This window comes from Vicia villosa, unplaced genomic scaffold (assembly GCF_029867415.1).
Source record: "Vicia villosa cultivar HV-30 ecotype Madison, WI unplaced genomic scaffold, Vvil1.0 ctg.000252F_1_1, whole genome shotgun sequence".
NCBI classification, from domain to species: domain Eukaryota; kingdom Viridiplantae; phylum Streptophyta; class Magnoliopsida; order Fabales; family Fabaceae; genus Vicia; species Vicia villosa.
In genome coordinates this window covers 689417-711898 of record NW_026705105.1, presented here as the reverse complement: position 1 = coordinate 711898, position 22482 = coordinate 689417, and the positions used below count along the sequence as shown (strand labels likewise).

Genomic DNA, 22482 nt, shown 5'->3' with positions numbered 1-22482 from the left:
GTCTTAGATCCTGACTTACTGCCAATTCCAGAACCAACAGATGATGATTCTGACGAAGTCAAAAAAGAACGCAAGAAACGTAAGGAGGACGAATTATTGTGTCGTGGACATATCCTAAATACAGTATCTGATCGTCTCTACGACCTCTATACGGACAATCCCTCCGCGGTTGAGATATGGAAAGCCCTCGAGTTTAAGTTCAAGGCCGAAGAAGAAGGTACGAAAAAGTTTTTAATTTCTAAATACTTTGATTTTAAATTTATAGACGGCAAACCAATTCTTCCCCAAGTGCACGAATTGCAAGTCCTGGTGAACAAAATCAAAGCAGTGAAAATAGACATCCCAGAAACCTTTCAAGTTGGTGCAATCATTGCAAAATTGCCACCTTCGTGGAAAGGCTATAGAAAGAAATTGCTGCACAGTTCCGAGGATTTTTACTTGGAGAAAATCCAGAAACACCTTCGAATCGAGGAGGAATCGAAGGCAAGGGAAAAATCAGAATCTGCAGGTCTTTCCAAAGCCAATGCTGTGACCAACAAAGAAAGAAAGAAGCATGATAGCAACAAGCGCCATCTAGGACCAAAAAAGGAACTCAACAAGTTCAAGAATTCTGGGGGTCAAAAAGGTCCAAAGACCGGATGCTTTGTTTGTGGAAAACCTGGACACTATGCTCGAGATTGCAAGCACAACAAATCAAAGAATGAGATCAATGTTGTTCATTCAAATGATGACATAATCGCTACTGTGAGCGAGATTATGGCAATCAAGGGCAAAGTACCAGGTTGGTGGTACGATACATGTGCCACGGTGCATGTCTCCTATGACAGGGCTGCATTCAAAACCTATTCTGAGACAAATGATGGACAAGAGGTACAAATGGGAAATGAAGTACGATCTAAGGTTGTTGGAACTGGATCGGTTGAACTCAACTTCACTTCTGAAAAGAAAATTACTCTTGTCAATGTGCTTCATGTCCCAGACATGAATAGGAATCTTGTTAGTGGGGATTTATTGGGAAAACCTGGTATTAAATATGTTTATGAATCGGGCAAACTTATATTGACCCGTTATGGTGTATTTGTTGGAAAAGGATATTCCGCTGAAGGAATGATCAAACTATGTATTACCAACAATATGATTAATGAAATTTCTAATTCTGCTTACATGCTTGATTCTGTTTCTTTATGGCATAATAGATTAGCACATACTGGTATTAGTTCTATGAAGAGACTAATTAAATCTGGAATGATATCATGTAACATCAATGATTTTAACAAATGTGAATTATGCGTTAAATCAAAGATGATTAAAAAGCCTTTCAAAAGTGTTGAAAGAAAGACAAATCTACTTGATCTTATACATTCAGATTTGTGCGAATTTAATGGCATGTTAACCTGTGGGGGAAACAGATATTTCATCACTTTCATTGATGATGCTTCTATATACACATATGTATATCTCTTAAAGCATAATGATGAAGCTTTTAATGCCTTTAAGATTTATAAAGCAGAAGTAGAAAATCAATTAAGTAGAAGTATAAAAGTCCTTAGAAGTGACAGGGGCGGTGAATACTTCTCTACTGAATTTGATGCATTTTGTGAAGAACATGGCATAATACATGAATGTTCGGCGCCTAGAACACCGCAGCAAAATGGCATAGCCGAAAGAAAGAACCGAACATATCAAGAGATGATGAATGCCATGTTAATGCATTCAGAATTACCTTTCAATTTGTGGGGCGAAGCGTTACTATCTGCTTGTCACATAATAAATAGAATTCCTTTGAAGAAAACTGGTATTTCTCCATATGAGGTATGGAAAAACATGGCACCGAATATTGGTTATTTCAAAGTGTGGGGGTGTGTCGCTTACTACAAAAATATGGATCAAAAGAGAACCAAGTTGGGTCCTCGAGGGATAAGATGTGCTTTTGTTGGATATGCACAAAATAGTAAAGCATATAGACTTCTAAATTTAGAGTCTAATATCATTGTTGAATCCCGGGATGTAGAATTCTTTGAAAATCTTATCATGAGGATAAAGAATCGGAGTCGGCCACAAATAAAGAATCTTGTGAAGAAGGTTCTTCTCGGATTGTAGAAATACAACCTGAAGGCACTCCTCGGATCATTGAATCACAACCCGAACCTAGGATAAGCAAAAGAGTCCGGAAAGCAAAGAACTTAGGACCAGACGAAATTGATTCTCAATCCATTTCGTTTTATTTAGTCGAAGGAAATAGTACAAAATTCGTTCAAAGTATTCCGGTCATACTTCAAGTAGGGGATGATCCTAAAACTTATAAGGAAGCAATAACTTCCAGGGACTCCTCTTTTTTGAAGGATGCTATCAAAGATGAAATGGATTCAATTATGTCCAACCACACTTGGGAACTTGTTGACTTACCAAAGGGATCAAGGCCCATTGGATGCAAATGGGTCTTTAAAAGGAAATATCATAGTGATGGTACCTTAAACACTTATAAAGCAAGATTAGTGGCAAAGGGATTCAGACAAAAGGAAGGTATAGATTATTTTGACACCTATGCACCAGTAGCAAGGACAACCACAATTCGATTGTTGTCTGCCTTAGCCTCTTTGAATGACCTTATAGTTCATCAAATGGATGTTAAAACAGCGTTCCTAAACGGAGATCTCGATGAGGAAATCTATATGGAACAACCAGAAGGCTACGTACTTCCTTGAAATGAACTAAAAGTGTGCAAACTAGTCAAATCTTTATATGGATTAAAACAAGCACCAAAACAATGGCATCAAAAATTTGACTCTACAATATTGTCAAATGGATTTATTCCTAATTCTTGCGACAAGTGTCTATATACAAAAGTGGACAAAGACACTGTAATATTTCTGTGTCTCTATGTTGACGACATGCTAATAATTAGCAACAAAATGAATGGAATTTTAGAAACAAAGAAATTTCTAACTTCCACTTTCAAGATGAAAGATCTTGGACTTGTTGACACAATTTTAGGAATAAAAGTCAAGCGAAATAGTGGGGGTTATGAACTTAATCAAACACATTATATTGAGAAAATGCTTGATAAGTTCAAACACCTACAATTCAAGGAAGTAACCACTCCATTTGATCATGTAATCAAGCTTGAAAAGAATGATGGAAGAGTAGTGGCTCAACTAGAATATGCAAGTGCAATTGGATGTCTTATGTACTTAATGCAATGTACCAGACCTGACATACCTTTTGCAGTTAGTAAAATGAGTAGATTTACTAGCAACCCAAGTAATGAACATTGGAAGGCAATCACGAGAATTTTTGGGTATTTACTAAAAACCAAAAATCTAGGCCTTCATTATGGTATGTTTCCTGCCATATTAGAGGGATATACTGATGCGAGTTGGATATCAAATGTTGGAGATCATAAATCTACAACTGGTTGGATATTTACACTAGCTGGAGGAGCAATTTCTTGGAGGAGCAAGAAACAAACATGCATCACTCTTTCGACCATGGAATCAGAGTTTGTGGCTCTCGCTTCCGCTGGTCAAGAAGCAGAATGGTTGAGGGATCTTCTTTTGGAAGTTCCACTGGCTAAAGACAATGTTTCAAAAGTTATGATGCACTGCGATAGCCAGGCCACTCTAGCAAGAGCATTCAACGAAGTGTATAATGGAAAGTCTAGGCATATAGGACTTAGACATTCGTTCGTGAGAAAGTTGATTAAGGATGGAATCATTTCACTCACGTATATACGAACAAGCTATAATTTGGCTGATCCGTTTACTAAGCCACTGGCCAGAGACTTAGTAAAAACAACCTCGAGAGGCATGGGGTTGAAACTCCTTGAGTAAGAGTTCCGACAACGGCGGCAACCCAATCTTATGTTAATAGAACATTAACTTCAAGATTTTCAATGGGTAACAACAAGTCGTTGATTTGGATAATTGTCGAACATTTCGTGATAATGTTGACTTTGAAACGAGGGTTGAGTTTACTTTAAAAAACTCTTAATGAAGTTCAATACCAAGGGTACGTGTCTTGTGGAAAAGGACACAATATGAACTTCACCTATGTGAATTTCGAGATGGTGCCGTCTCAAAGTGAGAGTTGGATTTTCTCTCATGGAAAATTCATGAAACAGGATAACACAAGGCCTTAAATAAGTGCTAAGCGAGTTATGCAGAGGAAGAACCTTTAAAGAGTGTGTGTAAGGCGACACCGGTCTAATCATATGGATTCATGGTTTAAAAGCTTTGCTACCTAATATTCCGATTAAACTTTGTGTTGTCCTCACTAAGGTTAAGTTTTAAATCGAAAGATACCTAACTGTATTAACACTCTTTGTATTATATTTCTGGAATTATTAGATTTGTCATTATTAGAACAAGTGGGGGATTGTTGGAAATTATGAGCATTAATTTCATCAAGTTATGTTCCAAAATGACAAATGTGAGAATGACAATAAATGCTTCATAAATAGTCCCACATAGAAAGTGGAGCAAACTTTAAAAGCATTTATAAAGCACTTGGAACAATGTACATTCCAAAAGAGCCAAAGAGGATAAAGTGCCACATAGTCATATGTGGTGGTCCCAAGCCTTATGCCACTTGTCTCTACCAAAAACACCCTCGCCGGTGTCGCCACCGGCGACACCGGCTCCGGGACCGGGTCCGAGGGCGTGGGCGTAGAGGCGCTAGTGGCGGCTTGTATACGGCACTTGAGCACTTAGGCACGTCGCATCGGAGCGATCGGGCTATTCGCGGCGTTAATGAGGCGGCGCCGGTGGCGCTCCGGCCGCCTCGGCGGGCGGCCCGACCTTCCTCTGATATATTTTCCAGACAGCTTCCTTGCATTCGAGTTTCTTCACCGGTCTTGTGCAGACTCGAGTAAGGATGAATTATCCTGGGTATTCAGGCCGTTCCAACTCTAAGACAATCGAGAGTGTGCTTGAAATACTTTTAAGGAAAGTGATTCCGTTCGCGATTTAGCCTGGATCCATCCGATCTCTCTGATATTTCTAACAATCTTAAAAGTATTTGTTCTTCAATGGCTTCTGACGCTGCAGTTTCAAGCATCAAAGTTATGAACCAGGATCTTGTCAAATTGGATCGCTTTGATGGAACTAATTACACCAGATGGCAAGACAAGATGACATTCCTTCTGACTGCCCTGAAGATTCAATATGTCTTAGATCCTGACTTACCGCCAATTCCAGAACCAATAGATGATGATTCTGACGAAGTCAAAAAAGAACGCAAGAAACGTAAGGAGGACGAATTATTGTGTCGTGGACATATCCTAAATACATTATCTGATCGTCTCTACGACCTCTATACGGACAATCCCTCCGCGGTTGAGATATGGAAAGCCCTCGAGTTTAAGTTCAAGGCCGAAGAAGAAGGTACGAAAAAGTTTTTAATTTCTAAATACTTTGATTTTAAATTTATAGACGGCAAACCAATTCTTCCCCAAGTGCACGAATTGCAAGTCCTGGTGAACAAAATCAAAGCAGTGAAAATAGACATCCCAGAAACCTTTCAAGTTGGTGCAATCATTGCAAAATTGCCACCTTCGTGGAAAGGCTATAGAAAGAAATTGCTGCACAGTTCCGAGGATTTTTACTTGGAGAAAAACCAGAAACACCTTCGAATCGAGGAGGAATCGAAGGCAAGGGAAAAATCAGAATCTGCAGGTCTTTCCAAAGCCAATGCTGTGACCAACAAAGAAAGAAAGAAGCATGATAGCAACAAGCGTCATCTAGGACCAAAAAAGGAACTCAACAAGTTCAAGAATTCTGGGGTCAAAAAGGTCCAAAGACCGGATGCTTTGTTTGTGGAAAACCTGGACACTATGCTCGAGATTGCAAGCACAACAAATCAAAGAATGGGATCAATGTTGTTCATTCAAATGATGACATAATCGCTACTGTGAGCGAGATTATGGCAATCAAGGGCAAAGTGCAAGGTTGGTGGTACGATACATGTGCCACGGTGCATGTCTCCTATGACAGGGCTACATTCAAAACCTATTCTGAGACAAATGATGGACAAGAGGTACAAATGGGAAATGAAGTACGATCTAAGGTTGTTGGAACTGGATCGGTTGAACTCAACTTCACTTCCGGAAAGAAAATTACTCTTGTCAATGTGCTTCATGTCCCAGACATGAATAGGAATCTTGTTAGTGGGGATTTATTGGGAAAACCTGGTATTAAATCTGTTTATGAATCGGGCAAACTTATATTGACCCGTAATGGTGTATTTGTTGGAAAAGGATATTCCGCTGAGGGAATGATCAAACTATGTATTACCAACAATATGATTAATGAAATTTCTAATTCTGCTTACATGCTTGATTCTGTTTCTTTATGGCATAATAGATTAGCACATACTGGTATTAGTTCTATGAAGAGACTAATTAAATCTGGAATGATATCATGTAACATCAATGATTTTAACAAATGTGAATTATGCGTTAAATCAAAGATGATTAAAAAGCCTTTCAAAAGTGTTGAAAGAAAGACAAATCTACTTGATCTTATACATTCAGATTTGTGCGAATTTAATGGCATGTTAACCCATGGGGGAAACAGATATTTCATCACTTTCATTGATGATGCTTCTATATACACATATGTATATCTCTTAAAGCATAATGATGAAGCTTTTAATGCCTTTAAGATTTATAAAGCAGAAGTAGAAAATCAATTAAGTAGAAGTATAAAAGTCCTTAGAAGTGACAGGGGCGGTGAATACTTCTCTACTGAATTTGATGCATTTTGTGAAGAACATGGCATAATACATGAATGTTCGGCGCCTAGAACACCGCAGCAAAATGGCATAGCCGAAAGAAAGAACCGAACATATCAAGAGATGATGAATGCCATGTTAATGCATTCAGAATTACCTTTCAATTTGTGGGGCGAAGCGTTACTACCTGCTTGTCACATAATAAATAGAATTCCTTTGAAGAAAACTGGTATTTCTCCATATGAGGTATGGAAAAACATGGCACCGAATATTGGTTATTTCAAAGTGTGGGGGTGTGTCGCTTACTACAAAAATATGGATCAAAAGAGAACCAAGTTGGGTCCTCGAGGGATAAGATGTGCTTTTGTTGGATATGCACAAAATAGTAAAGCATATAGACTTCTAAATTTAGAGTCTAATATCATTGTTGAATCCCGGGATGTAGAATTCTTTGAAAATCTTATCACTGAGGATAAAGAATCGGAGTCGGCCACAAATAAAGAATCTTGTGAAGAAGGTTCTTCTCGGATTGTAGAAATACAACCTGAAGGCACTCCTCGGATCATTGAATCACAACCCGAACCTAGGATAAGCAAAAGAGTCCGGAAAGCAAAGAACTTAGGACCAGACGAAATTGATTCTCAATCCATTTCGTTTTATTTGGTCGAAGGAAATAGTACAAAATTTGTTGAAAGTATTCCGGTCATACTTCAAGTAGGGGATGATCCTAAAACTTATAAGGAAGCAATAACTTCCAGGGACTCCTCTTTTTTGAAGGATGCTATCAAAGATGAAATGGATTCAATTATGTCCAACCACGCTTGGGAACTTGTTGACTTACCAAAGGGATCAAGGCCCATTGGATGCAAATGGGTGTTTAAAAGGAAATATCATAGTGATGGTACCTTAAACACTTATAAAGCAAGATTAGTGGCAAAGGGATTCAGACAAAAGGAAGGTATAGATTATTTTGACACCTATGCACCAGTTGCAAGGACAACCACAATTAGATTGTTGTCTGCCTTAGCCCCTTTGAATGACCTTATAGTTCATCAAATGGATCTTAAAACAGCGTTCCTAAACGGAGATCTCGATGAGGCAATCTATATGGAACAACCAGAAGGCTACGTACTTCCTGGAAATGAACTAAAAGTGTGCAAACTAGTCAAATCTTTATATGGATTAAAACAAGCACCAAAACAATGGCATCAAAAATTTGACTCTACAATATTGTCAAATGGATTTATTCCTAATTCTTGCGACAAGTGTCTATATACAAAAGTGGACAAAGACACTGTAATATTTCTGTGTCTCTATGTTGACGACATGCTAATAATTAGAAACAAAATGAATGGAATTTTAGAAACAAAGAAATTTCTAACTTCCACTTTCAAGATGAAAGATCTTGGACTTGTTGACACAATTTTAGGAATAAAAGTCAAGCGAAATAGTGGGGGTTATGAACTTAATCAAACACATTATATTGAGAAAATGCTTGATAAGTTCAAACACCTACAATTCAAGGAAGTAACCACTCCATTTGATCATGTAATCAAGCTTGAAAAGAATGATGGAAGAGTAGTGGCTCAACTAGAATATGCAAGTGCAATTGGATGTCTTATGTACTTAATGCAATGTACCAGACCTGACATACCTTTTGCAGTTAGTAAAATGAGTAGATTTACTAGCAACCCAAGTAATGAACATTGGAAGGCAATCACGAGAATTTTTGGCTATTTACTAAAAACCAAAAATCTAGGCCTTCATTATGGTAAGTTTCCTGCCATATTAGAGGGATATACTGATGCGAGTTGGATATCAAATGTTGGAGATCATAAATCTACAACTGGTTGGATATTTACACTAGCTGAAGGAGCAATTTCTTGGAGGAGCAAGAAACAAACATGCATCACTCTTTCGACCATGGAATCAGAGTTTGTGGCTCTCGCTTCCGCTGGTCAAGAAGCAGAATGGTTGAGGGATCTTCTTTTGGAAGTTCCACTGACTAAAGACAATGTTTCAAAAGTTATGATACACTGCGATAGCCAGGCCACTCTAGCAAGAGCATTCAGCGAAGTGTATAATGGAAAGTCTAGGCATATAGGACTTAGACATTCGTTCGTGAGAAAGTTGATTAAGGATGGAATCATTTCACTCACGTATATACGAACAAGCTATAATTTGGCTGATCCGTTTACTAAGCCACTGGCCAGAGACTTAGTAAAAACAACCTCGAGAGGCATGGGGTTGAAACTCCTTGAGTAAGAGTTCCGACAACGGCGGCAACCCAATCTTATGTTAATAGAACATTAACTTCAAGATTTTCAATGGGTAACAACAAGTCGTTGATTTGGATAATTGTCGAACATTTCGTGATAATGTTGACTTTGAAACGAGGGTTGAGTTTACTTTAAAAAATCTTAATGAAGTTCAATACCAAGGGTACGTGTCTTGTGGAAAAGGACACAATATGAACTTCACCTATGTGAATTTCGAGATGGTGCCGTCTCAAAGTGAGAGCTGGAGTTTCTCTCATGGAAAATTCATGAAACAGGATAGAACCTTTAAAGAGTGTGTGTAAGGCGACACCGGTCTAATCATATGGATTCATGGTTTAAAAGCTTTGCTACCTAATATTCCGATTAAACTTTGTGTCGTCCTCACTAAGGTTAAGTTTTAAATCGAAAGATACCTAACTGTATTAACACTCTTTATATTATATTTCTGGAATTATTAGATTTGTCATTATTAGAACAAGTGGGGGATTGTTGGAAATTATGAGCATTAATTTCATCAAGTTATGTTCCAAAATGACAAATGTGAGAATGGCAATAAATGCTTCATAAATAGTCCCACATAGAAAGTGGAGCAAACTTTAAAAGCATTTATAAAGCACTTGGAACAATGTACATTCCAAAAGAGCCAAAGAGGATAAAGTGCCACATAGTCATATGTGGTGGTCCCAAGCCTTATGCCACTTGTCTCTACCAAAAACACCCTCGCCGGTGTCGCCACTGGCGACACCGGCTCTGGCTCCGGGACCGGGTCCGAGGGCGTGGGCGTAGAGGCGCTAGTGGCGGCTTGTAGACGGCACTTGAGCACTTAGGCACGTCGCATCGGAGCGATCGGGCTATTCGCGGCGTTAATAAGGCGGCGCCGGTGGCGCTCCGACCGCCTCTGGCGGGCGGCTTGGCCTTCGGCCGGCATACTGCGAATATGTTTTAATTATTGCCTAAAGTTTGATTTTTGAATTTGAATTCGAAATACATGACATTTCATGAAGTGGTGCATTGTATTTTTATGAACCATTGCAATTATATATTGTAAATAATATTGTTTCATGAAGAGTTGCACCTTATAAAACAGACATTTGCATGGGTTATAAATACAAGTCTGCTATTTCGGATTCAACACACAAAATCATTATCCTCTGATATATTTTCCAGACAGGTTCCTTGCATTCGAGTTTCTTCACCGGTCTTGTACAAACTCGAGTAAGGCTGAATTATCCTGGGTATTCAGGCCGTTCCAACTCTAAGACAATCGAGAGTGTGCTTGAAATACTTTTAAGGAAAGTGATTCCGTTCGTGATTCAGCCTGGATCCATTCGAACTCTCCGATATTTCTAACAAGATTATCCGACTAAAAAAGAAATTACAAACCAATTTGAATTACAAAATAGAATATATATATTGTGCAGTTTGTGTGATATAGTATAGTTTTTATATTTTGTTTAATTTTGGCTCTAAAATTTCAATTGTTTGATATTAGCCCCTCAAGTTTTTCCTCTTTTAATTTATATTTGATAGTCCCCTAGTGATATCGATATGTAGAGTAAACTTCATTTACATGAAATAAAAAATTAAGCCAACCCTAGTGTGGCAAAAAATTTGTCAATAAAATAATAAGTCAAGTCAATCAATGGATTTGGTCTCAATTTTACCCTGCTACAGTCCCCAATCGTACCTCATATCAAGATCACAGTCTTGAGTTTGACCTTTGGCTTTGTGCTAATCTTGTCTTGGAGGGATCACCAAACACCCACGATTGTTGAAAAATTGTGAATACTTATTTGTTATGTTCTACGAACCAAAATACAAAAATATGTCTTTTTATTTCAAAAGCTTTGTGTATTGTAGGTGATTGAATCAAGTGCATTAACACCTCTCCTAAAGCTAGGTTTTTGAGGATCAACCCTCAATCATTTGATCATTCATGGAAGCTAAATGACTTAAGATTTCAAGAGAGATATTCTTATAATCAAGTGTCATATTTTAAGCATCTATCAACTTCATTTGGTCAAATTCATCTCAAGATTATGTGGCTTGGTTCATCAAGAAGCTTCATAGGTTCATGTGTTTATTTTCATGCCTTATTCAACATGTTTCATCAAGCCATGAGCCTCTCAATCAAGTATGCCTCAAGAAGACATAATTTAAAGATATTATGTACCTCCTCATGCCTTATCATGCAAAGAAAGTTCAAGAGATTCAAATTTGATTCAAGAAGTTTGACCTAATTAGGCAAGTTCTCGATTCTATGATCACAAGGGCTTAACTCCCTCAATTTTCAACATTTTAAGTGCTTCTATTTTAAAATGATTCTCCTCTACACCACCAACAACTTCTCTTTATAAGTCAAGGGGAAATTTTGTGAAGAAAGTCATCAAAAGTGAGAAGACATTATAGGTCCTCCTTTGAAAGTTCAAGGAATTATGTGTCCATATCAAAGGATCATAACTTGGTCAATTTTTATCACCTTGAGCCTAATATTTTTGAAAATTGATCTTCAAGGTGTCTACTACAATTCATTTCAATATGACAAGATCAAAAAATGCATGGAAGACCCTAAAAGGATTGAAGAGATTATTGGTCATTTAGGCTTTTTCAAGATATTTTCACCAACTTCAAGGAACCATAAATCTCTCAATTTTAATGATTTTTGAGTGATTCCAAAGCCATGATAGTCTTTAAGGAGTCTACTTCATTTCATATTTTATGGTCAAGAGCAAAATATGAGTGGAATGCCATGTATGAAAGCAAGACATTATAGGTCATTCTGGATGCCAAAATTTGAATAGAGACATTCTCCTCTTCATTTGACAAACTTTAGAGAGCCAACAAACCTATCTCCATCTCTCAAATTTTAGAGAAATCCCTAACTTTGTTTTCTTACAAAATGACCTTCCCGTTTAAATCTCTCACCTAAGTCTTCATCCTTGAGATCAACTGAAGCTTCTTCAACAAGAATCAAATCTTGAGGAATCTTAAATCGTGCTAGCTAGTTGATTTTTAAAGCAAAATTTGGCTACTTCATTCAGGTAGTTTAAGACATCATTTCTCCTAACTCAAATTACTAGAGTGATCTCTGATGATCACTAATGCTTGCCAATGATTTAATTTTGAACGATTGATGCATTTAGTGCATCTCTTTTGAGTTTTAAGTTTTCAAAATTCTCTAGTCTTTTCCAAAACGACTGAGCTACAGTTTATATAAATATTTTGCGAAGGTATATTTGTTTTCGTCTTGATGAGACCAAGAGAATGGTTCCGGTTTGAGCTCCTGATGTTACAATTTGAGAACCTGCAAATTCGTAGTGGTTGAGGTTGAAGACGACCACGCTGGCGTCTCTCAACCAATGACATTGTGCCACGCTTCTTTTTCAAATTTGTTGTTATTTTATTTTGTTTTTCAGATTTTTTGTTTTTATATTCTTTTCTTATTTGATTTAAACTTTAAAAATTAATATCTCTTTCATTTTAATTCTAAAAAATACCAAAGTTTTTATTCCTCTTTCTGATTTATATTTGTTTTTATTATTTTTCTTGATTTTTTCTTTGTTAGCTTTATTTTGATTGGTTTAAAAAACTTTTCCGACCTTAAAAAATTATGACCTCTGATTTGTCAACACTTGTTGACTTGTGTTTGACCTCTGATTAATTTTTTTGGATTTTTATTTGGTGTTTTGATACCCTTTGTGTATTTCATCAATAAATTCAATTTAATTAATCATTTTTGGCCATTTTTAAATAGTTTTATACTTCTGAAAATTACCAAACCTTTTTTGAAAAATATTATATAGTTTTACTGATTTTATTATGGCCCTATTTGAAATTTATTTGGTGTTATGGTACTCATTAAGTATTTCATTAATAATTTCTTATTATTTGACCATTTAAAATCCTTTTTTTATTTTCTTTAATTATTTGTTTCTTCCTCCATCTATTATCTTTTAGATTAGTGGGTGTAAGTCTTGATGAATCCATTGTGTAGAGGTTATGATTGTATCATTCTTCTGATGAATCATTAAGATGAAATCCCATAAAAATCAAAAAGAGTTCATCTGTAAACCTTTGGTTTTAGTTTCAATCCATTCCCTCCCTCTCCGTCTCAATACCTTATTGTTTTTGTTTGTTATTTTACATGTGTTGCAAGTTTTTGGAGAATGATCTTCTATATCATTTCTCTCACTTGTTATCAAACACATAATTTTTTAGTGATCGGCCTCGTTGTAGGGTGACGTCTATATTAGTTACTTGGTGATTTCTTAACCTAGCGCTAAATTTTTTATGTATCGAAAAACGATCATTTGTGGCTTTCTTTGTGTGCAGGTTATTTTGAGTTTTATACTTTGTGTGCAGGTTATTTTGAGTTTCATACTTTGTCTATAGTCCTTGGAGTTTACTCCAAGGCATTGTAATTGGGAATTCTTCGGTATGCAGCTGTTACTATGGCCAATTTTTGTCTTAAGTTCTTATGGTGCATTTGTCCATTGTGTTCTGAATATCATTTTTCAGAATTTGTCATGGGTGAGCCGATTTCTGAGAGTTTACTTATCTCTAAGGAGTTCAGATGTGTGAAAATCTGACTGAGCTCCATAGGGTGTGAGACTCTAAAAGGTGATGTCACAAGCGTTGTCATAACATCAAGTATGTGGTTGTGAGCTCTTATCAATTGTCTAGGAATAAGAAGAAGATCTTGACACTCAACAATAGTGTCAGAAATGGCAGTTCAGATGGTATGGAGGTGTATGTAATCTTAGTGATAGTCACATGTCCTGGAAAAACATGGTTGTTATCTTAGTAAAGGCTAGAGCTGAATGACTGATGAAGATGGGGTGGTTCTATGATCAGTGGTTTTTACACGTTTATTTACCGTTGATTTTAGTCGTCTTTGCTTTATATTGTCAAGTGTTTTACTTCATTCTTCTACATTTTATGCTTTGGTTGTGTATTTTACTGTTTGCAGGCTCAAAGGAATAAATCGAGACAAATCTATGCGAAAAAGTACAAAAATGGGAGTTTTGGGTACTTCCAACCAACCTAAGTGAGTCTGCACTATTTAGAAGAGTTTTAACGATGAATTAGAAGACTTTTTGGCCAGGAGAAGACATGATTGAAGATTGGAGAAAACAAGGGTTTGGGAGAGAAGAAGGTTTTCATGAACGGAAGAAATTGAAGATCAACTTTCATCTCAATTCTTGTAATGTCTCTATTTTATATTTTTTTTTCTTTGAACAATATGAGTAACTAAACCCTAATGCCAGGGGGTGTCCCTGATTTGATTATGTAATGATTTTGAATTTTTGAGTTCATCAATAGATTTGTTTTCTTATTTAATTTAATTGTACAAGGTTCTTATGCTTTCTTTGTCGGACCAACCAGATTGATTTACGGTTAACAGCCTGCTAGACAGCGGTTGTTAAGGTTTTTGTACGATTAGACTATAGTAGATATCACCTAGGACTAGGGATACCCTATAGTTACCGATTAACTCTTGATAACATAAAGGCTTGATTTCATCATAATTCTCTAAGGACATAGGATTTAGGATGAATGTTCAAAGGTTTTCCCACTAAGGACTTAGGGGAAAATAATCTAAAGGGCGGTAATTAAAGGTTATGAACTTTTTGAAGAAATTAAAATTCAAGGTTATTACTGGGCAACTTATACACTTTACCCTAGCATACTCTCATATTTGTTAAAACCACTTAGTCAATTTTCTGTCATTTTTATTTATTGTTAATTTATAATTGCAAATCAAAACTCCAAATATAGTTTTTGTTTAATTGAACCATTATTGAAACTCGATATTAACGTGCAGTCCTTGAGATCGACATTCAAGGAATTTCCATTTTATTACTACAGAGGCAAAATAGTACACTTGCTATTTTTCCGATCATTCTAGACCCTGTGGAGCAAGCTGGAACATTTGCTCTGGAATATGTGAGAAATTCCTAACCAAGTGTATCTGGTGTGGATGTATTTTTGTTTAGTTCTTGTTAGAGTTCTTCTGTGTCTGGAAACCTAGACTTACTCTTAGTTTCCTGGGTTATTTTTTTTGGGAAAAAACTTAGACTTAATCTTTGTTTCTTAGGGTTTGCTTGTTATCTTTTTGAGTTTTTTTGTATTTGTTGCTTTGCATTTTTTTCTTATTACTTTTTGTCAAGTTAGACTAAAAAGGGGGAGAAAAAGAATGTCGTTTGTGTCTTGTATTGGGTTAACACTTTGTAACACTATTTGAGTGAAGTAACATGTGAGTCCAGAGATTTTAGTCCGTCTTTGCGGTCGGTTTGCAAGAATGTTCTAACATCCTGTCTATGCCAAGTTTGTACTATCTAGGGATTGTGGAGGTTTGCTTCAGGAGTTTCCTATCAGCATGCTTGTTACCTACGAAATCTGAAGGCAACTACTGATGGTATCATGCTTCATATCAGCTGGAACTGATTAAAGAAAAAATAGTAATCTTGAAGAACTGAAGAAGAGGAAATGTCTGACCAGATGTCAGGACATGTTTTAGTACATGCCTCCGTTGGGTCAAACAAGGAATCTACTCAGTAGATAAGGTCTAGCACCATCAAGTAGAGGTGTCGGTGACTGTGCAGGCAACTTTACTAGAAATAAGTCTCTTCAAATAATATCAGGTTCAAGCAGAGAATGGTAATCTTGGAAAAAAACATTTTGGAAGATAACATCAAAGCTTAGTCAGGGGGTCGTGTCCATGACTATGCATACGCTATCTTAGGAAATTGGTTCTTCCAGAAGAATTGGTCTACAGCCAGAAAAAGGTAGTCAAAAGGAAATATTGGAATTGGAATACTTTTCGGATTGACTACGAACGTGGATGTTTTATCTGCTCAGAAGAAACAGTCCAAAATTATTAGAAGCATTCAAAGATTTTGGATTTTACACATTTATTTGTGGCGGTTTTCTTCTCAAATAACGCTTTCTTTAACCATTCAGTTTGCCATAGTTCAAGAATCATTACTCCCCAAGTCTGCCTTCAACCTATTTATGGAGCCTACTGCTTTCATCAGTTTAGTGCTTATCACTATGAGGTTCATGAGGGTCTGGGTAAGCTGTTCTTGGGTTTGGTTTTGTGATGGCTTGAGTTGTCAATTTTTGGCAAAAAAGGGGGAGAATGGGTGTGTTGCTCAAATGCTCAGTCAGAAGCTTATACTCACATCTGAAATCCAAACATGTCGAAAACAATGTTTGATCACAAGACTGTCTGGTGTCTGTTTGTGACTTGTGTTCTGAGTTATGGAGAATTGTTGTGACTTGTGATCTGAGTTACACCATTTGTGTATCCAGTATAACATATGATGCAGGTAGTTCTTCGAGTGAGGGGGAAAACTGTATATTTTCTTCCTCAGGTAGTTCTTCAGGAGTCTCTATCTAATAATCCTAAGATTGTTGTTCCTTGGTGTTCAATATCTAGAGCAGATGGAGCTGAATCAGAATGCTGTTCAAGATGTCGAACAAGATGGTTCGACAACATAGAGGTGAAGATGCTTTCAGTTATCTTCTTCTTCACGAGCTCCACGTGTACCTTGCAAAGCTTTCCAAACTGGACGTTTCTTCCCATGATGATGTAGAAGATGGGCTATATCTAAAGTTACTGAAGAAATAAAGGATAAAAATTCTAGTAACTCACGCTAGATGTCATAACGGATGTTATGACATCCACAATTACGTAGCACGAAACGTTAAAACAGAAACACATAAAAACAATAAAGAACACACATAACTGTTTACCCAGTTCGGTTCATACAACCTACTCTGGGGGCTACCAAGCTAGGGAGGGAATCCAATATAAGCAGAATTAATTCGGAGTTAAACTCCCCCATTTACAACTTCTCACTTAAAACCTACCCAATGTAATTCCAATCTATTCCTATACATGAGTATCTCCACTCACTCCCCCTTAATCACATCAGTGGTTACAAACAAACATTAAACAAATTCAGAAAGAAGACGCACTTCAAAAACACACCTTTATCTGCTTAAAAGCTTCAATCAAGAGACGCACACTTGTGCTTAAAAACTTAGAGTTAAAAATAACATAACCAACCTATTCCAATACAGTCATGTGATATATTGGGTCGAACTCTAGTATGGTCGAAAGGTAGCTTCTTGGTTCGATAGTTCGACAGAGTTAAGCATGAAGTCGAAGGTTGCTCACATGCTGTTGTCGAGGTGTGCATGCTGTAGTCGAAGATAGGTCTAGCATGCAGATGTCGAAGATGCTAGGGTTGTGAGCATGTTAAATTAGGTTTTAGTGTTTAAACCCTAATTTGTTAAGTTAGCTTGTGTATTAAGTTGGCTTGTGTAACGGGCCTTGCTGAAAAAGCCCATTAGTTAGTATGTTAGGTTTTATTATAAATAGCATACTAGTCTCTCATCATTGCTAAGCTGCAAATCCTAATTTAGGGTGAGAGAGGTTATTTTTTATTCTTGTAAACTTGTAATCTTGTTCTAAGAGAAAGTGAAAGAATAGTAGTTATAACCAATTCTTGTGTTCTTCTTATCTCTCATAATTCCCTATTATACTTTGCTATTGGTATCGTTTTTCACAACAAATTGGTGCGGTGAGCGTGGAGAAGATGCCTTCAACAAAGTATGAGATTGAAAAATTCACCGGAGTGAATGATTTTGGTCTGTGGCGCTTGAAGATGAAAGCCCTACTGGTTCAGCAGGGTTGTTTGGAAGCGTTGAAGGGGGAGGCAGCCATGAATGCAGAATTGACGGCAGCGGAGAAGACGAATATGATCGAGAAAGCACACAGCGCAATTTTGTTGAGCCTTGGTGATAAGGTTCTTCGGCAGGTATCAAAGGAGACGACGACATCAGGGTTATGGGTGAAAGTTTGTACATGACTAAATCGCTGGTAAATCGACTCTACCTGAAGTAAGCTTTGTATTCATTCAAGATGGCTGAAGACAAAGTGTTGGCTGAGCAGTTGGATATGTTCAACAAGCTGATTCTTGATCTTGAAAATATTGATGTGAAGATCGATAATGAAGATCAAGCGCTGTTACTATTGTGTTCTTTGCCTCGATCACATGCTCACTTCAAAGAAACTCTCTTGTATGGAAGGGAGTCCCTGACGTTTGAAGAAGTTCAATCAGCCTTGTATTCTAAGGACTTGAATGAACGAAAGGAGCATAAACCTTCGACTGTTGGTGAAGGTTTGGCCGTTAAAGGAAAATTCTTGCGAAAGAATGGTAAGTTCGACAAGAAGGGCAAAAGCCAGTCGAAGTCTTACAGTGGCGAAGCATTTGGCATTCAATGCTATCATTGTAAGAAGGAGGGTCACACAAGAAAGGTGTGCCCTAAACGCCTGAAAGATCATGGAGGTAAGGATAATGGCAATACAACCATTGTTCAAGATGATTTTGAATCATCTGATGTTCTTGTGGTTTCAAGCAGTGAATCGAGAAGAGAGTGGATTATGGATTCAGGTTGCACTTGGCACATGACTCCAAACAAAGACTTGTTCGAGGAATTATGTGATCAAGACGGGGGATCAGTATTGCTGGGAAACAACAATGCTTGCAAGATTGCTGGTATTGGATCTGTTAGATTCAAGCTCCATGATGAGTCAATAAGGTTGTTGACTGAAGTCAGGTATGTTCCTGATTTGAAGAGAAATCTGCTTTCTCTTGGTGAATTCGACAAGAAAGGATATGTTTTCCAAGGAGAGAAAAGTATCCTAAAAGTCATGAAGGGTTCGAAGGAAGTCTTGAGAGGCGTGAAGAAACAAGGCTTGTATACCCTCGAGGCTGAAGTTGTAAGTGGTTCGACTAATGTTGCATCCACGAAACCGTTGTCGAAGATAGAAATCTGGCACATGAGATTGGGTCATGTCAGTGAAAGGGGTCTGGTCGAATTAGGGAAACAAAATCTGCTTGGTGGAGACAAATTCGAAAAGCTGAAGTTTTGTGAACCCTGTGTATTTGGAAAATCTTGCAGAGTGAAGTTCAACAAAGGCAAACAAAGAACACATGGATCCCTTGACTACATCCATGCTGACTTTTGGGGGCCTGCAAGGTGTGCATCACATTATGGAGAAAGGTACTTTCTATCCATCGTAGATGATTATTCCAGAAAATTATGGGTATTCATCCAGAAGACTAAGGATGAAACTTTTGAGAATTTCAAAAGTTGGAAGATTTTAGTCGAAAATCAGACTGGCAGAAAGGTCAAAAGGTTGAGAACCGACAATGGCCTTGAATTTTACAATGAGGCATTCGACAGCTTTTGTGCTGCCTCTGGTATTGCAAGGCCTAGAACTACTGCAGGTACTCCACAACAAAATGGTTTGGCTGAAAGGTTTAATCGAACTATTTTGGAGAGAGTCAGATGCATGTTAACTAGTGCAGGGTTAAAGAAGGTGTTCTGGGCTGAGGCTGTTTCGACAGCAACATATCTGATAAACAGATGTCCTTCGACAACGTTAGATATGAAGACACCTGAAGAAGTTTGGTCGGGACACCCACCGGATCTCGACAAACCGAGAGTATTTGGCTGCATAGCCTATGCTCACATTAGGCAAGACAAGGTCGAACCTAGAGCTCTGAAATACATGTTCATGGGATACCCTGAGGGAGTCAATGCTTATAGGCTATGGTGCCTAGAGCCAGGTCACAGGAGGTGTATCATTAGTCGAGATGTAGTTTTCAATGAAGCTGAAATGGCTTTTAAGAAAACTGATGATGTTGGTCGAAGTACAGAAACATCTGACGAAGAGCTGGAACATGTAGAGATTCTTGTTGAGGTGGAGCATGTTGATGCTGAATTGCATATTCTAGACGAAGTCGAAGAAGAAGCAAAAGATGCTGAGGATGAGGAAACTGTCGATGACTACCTATTATCGAGAGATAGGTCGAGAAGAGTCATCAAGGCACCTCAGAGACTTGGGTATGCAGATCTTATAGCTTATGCCTTAATCTCTCCAAGTGAGGTTCTAGACGAAGAACCTAGAGACTACAAGGAAGTTATGAGGAGTCGATATAAGACTGAATGGTTGAAGGCCATGGATGATGAGATGAAATCTCTTCATGATAATCACACTTGGGAACTGATCAAGAAACCTGCTGGGGCAAGGTTAGTCAGCTGTAAATGGATTTTCAGAGTTAAGGAAGGAATTGAAGGAGTGACGTCGAAAAGATACAAGGCAAGGTTAGTTGCAAGGGGCTTCACTCAGAAAGAAGGTGTCGACTTCAATGATGTGTTTTCTCCTATTGTGAAGCATAGGTCCATTCGAATGTTGCTTGCCATGGTGGCACAGTTCGACCTTGAACTGGAACAGATAGATGTGAAGACTGCATTCTTGTATGGTGATCTAGATGAAACAATCCTGATGAGGCAACCTGAAGGGTATGTCGAAAAGGGGAAGGAAGAATATGTGTGCAAACTGAAGAGATCTTTATATGGGCTGAAACAATCTCCTCGACAGTGGAATAGGAGATTCGACAAGTTCATGTCACGCATAAGTTTCATTAGAAGTCAGTTCGACCACTGTGTTTACTTCAGATTTCGACTTGGTAATTCATTTGTTATTTTGTTGCTTTATGTGGATGATATTCTCATTGCAAGCAACAATGTTGAAGATGTAATGAGGGTGAAGGCTGAACTCAATAAGGAGTTCGATATGAAGGATATGGGAGCTGCTTCCAGGATTCTTGGAATTGACATTCGAAGAGATAGAAAGAAGTCGAAGTTATGTTTATCTCAAGAGGCATATCTACGGAAGATTCTTGAAAAGTTTGGTATGTCGAATTCGAAGCCAGTTGTGACTCCTACAAACCCTCAATTCAAGCTGAGTATTGATCAGTGTCTCAGTACTGATGTCGAAAGAGCATATATGAATAGCATCCCATATGCTAATATAGTTGGTTCTTTGATGTATGCTATGGTCTGTACTAGAACCGACATAGCATATGCAGTAGGTCTTGTAAGCAGGTACATGGCGAATCCTGGAAAGGCTCACTGGAAAGCGTTAAAGTGGATTTTAAGGTACATAAATGGGTCTCTGAACAGAGTCTTAATTTATGGTGGAGCCTTGGGTGAAGATAGTAAAGCAGCAATCGAAGGATATGTCGACTCTGATTATGCAGGTTGTATGGATTCCAGAAAATCTATCTCTGGATATGTTTTCACTATGTTTGGCACAACAATTAGTTGGAAAGCAACACTTCAGAAGGTTGTTGCTCTATCAATCACTGAAGCGGAATATATTGCCTTAACTGAAGCTGTGAAAGAAGCATTGTGGCTTGAAGGTTTTGCAAAGGAGCTGAAACTTCAAGGTCGAGGTATCACTGTTAAATGTGATAGTCAAAGTGCAATACACCTGTCGAAGAATTCAGCCTATCATGAGCGAACTAAGCACATTGATGTGAGGCTGCATTTCATCAGAGGAGTAATCGAGCGTGGAGAAGTCCAAGTGCTGAAGGTTTCGACTGAAGACAATGCTGCTGATATGATCACCAAGACATTGCCGAGTTGCAAGTTTTTCCACTGTATGCAGTTGATAAAGCTGCATGAAGAAAGCTAGTCTATTCCCTTTGATGTTGTAGAGTTAGATCCAAGGTGGAGATTTGTGAGATATTGGGTCGAACTCTAGTATGGTCGAAAGGTAGCTTCTTGGTTCGATAGTTCGACAAAGTTAAGCATGAAGTCGAAGGTTGCTCTTATGCTGTTGTCGAAGTGTGCATGCTGTAGTCGAAGATAGGTCTAGCATGCAGATGTCGAAGATGCTAGGGTTGTTAGCATGTTAAATTAGGTTTTAGTGTTTAAACCCTAATTTGTTAAGTTAGCTTGTGTATTAAGTTGGCTTGTGTAATGGGCGTTGCTGAAAAAGCCCATTAGTTATTATGTTAGGTTTTAATATAAATAGCATACTAGTCTCTCATCATTGCTAAACTGCAAATCCTAATTTAGGGTGAGAGAGGTTATTTGTTATTCTTGTAAACTTGTAATCTGTTTTAAGAGAAAGTAAAAGAATAGCAGTTATAACAAATTCTTGTGTTCTTCCTCTCCTACCTAATTCCCTATTATACTTTGTTATTGGTATCGTTTTTCACAACAAATCATCAAAAGACAATTGCTTGGAGTACAAGAGACAGCTATAGAACTATGGTTCTTCACAAATAACAATTCTCTCTCTGTGTTCCAAATTAGGATTGCAGTCTTCTTATATGCAGATCTTGGGCCTTGGGCTTTTCAAGAATCAAATTAGGGTTAACCAAGTTAACCTAATTTACACGCCATCTGGTTGTTATAGAATATGCTGTCAGCGAAATCTTCTAGACGAAATATTCAGCACACAATAAATGGTTTCCTAAATTGTAGATTGAGAGAAATCAGGAAACACATTAATAAAATATAACGGCCCCTCGTGTCAGACAAAAATGTCTTGACATCGGTCATGACATTAACCAACAGAACCTGTATTAGCTAAACACAAATG

At 37.7% G+C, this 22482-nt stretch overlaps 1 protein-coding gene across 1 annotated transcript; it reads left to right on the top strand.

Annotated features, from left to right (window-relative positions):
• Nucleotides 1-5026: 5026 nt before the first annotated feature.
• LOC131625959 (uncharacterized) lies at nucleotides 5027-5899 on the top strand. Its single transcript, XM_058896798.1, has 2 exons — nucleotides 5027-5381; nucleotides 5430-5899. The coding sequence occupies exons 1-2, from the start codon at nucleotides 5027-5029 to the stop codon at nucleotides 5897-5899; spliced, it is 825 nt and encodes a 274-aa protein (XP_058752781.1).
• The last annotated feature ends 16583 nt before the right edge of the window (nucleotides 5900-22482 follow it).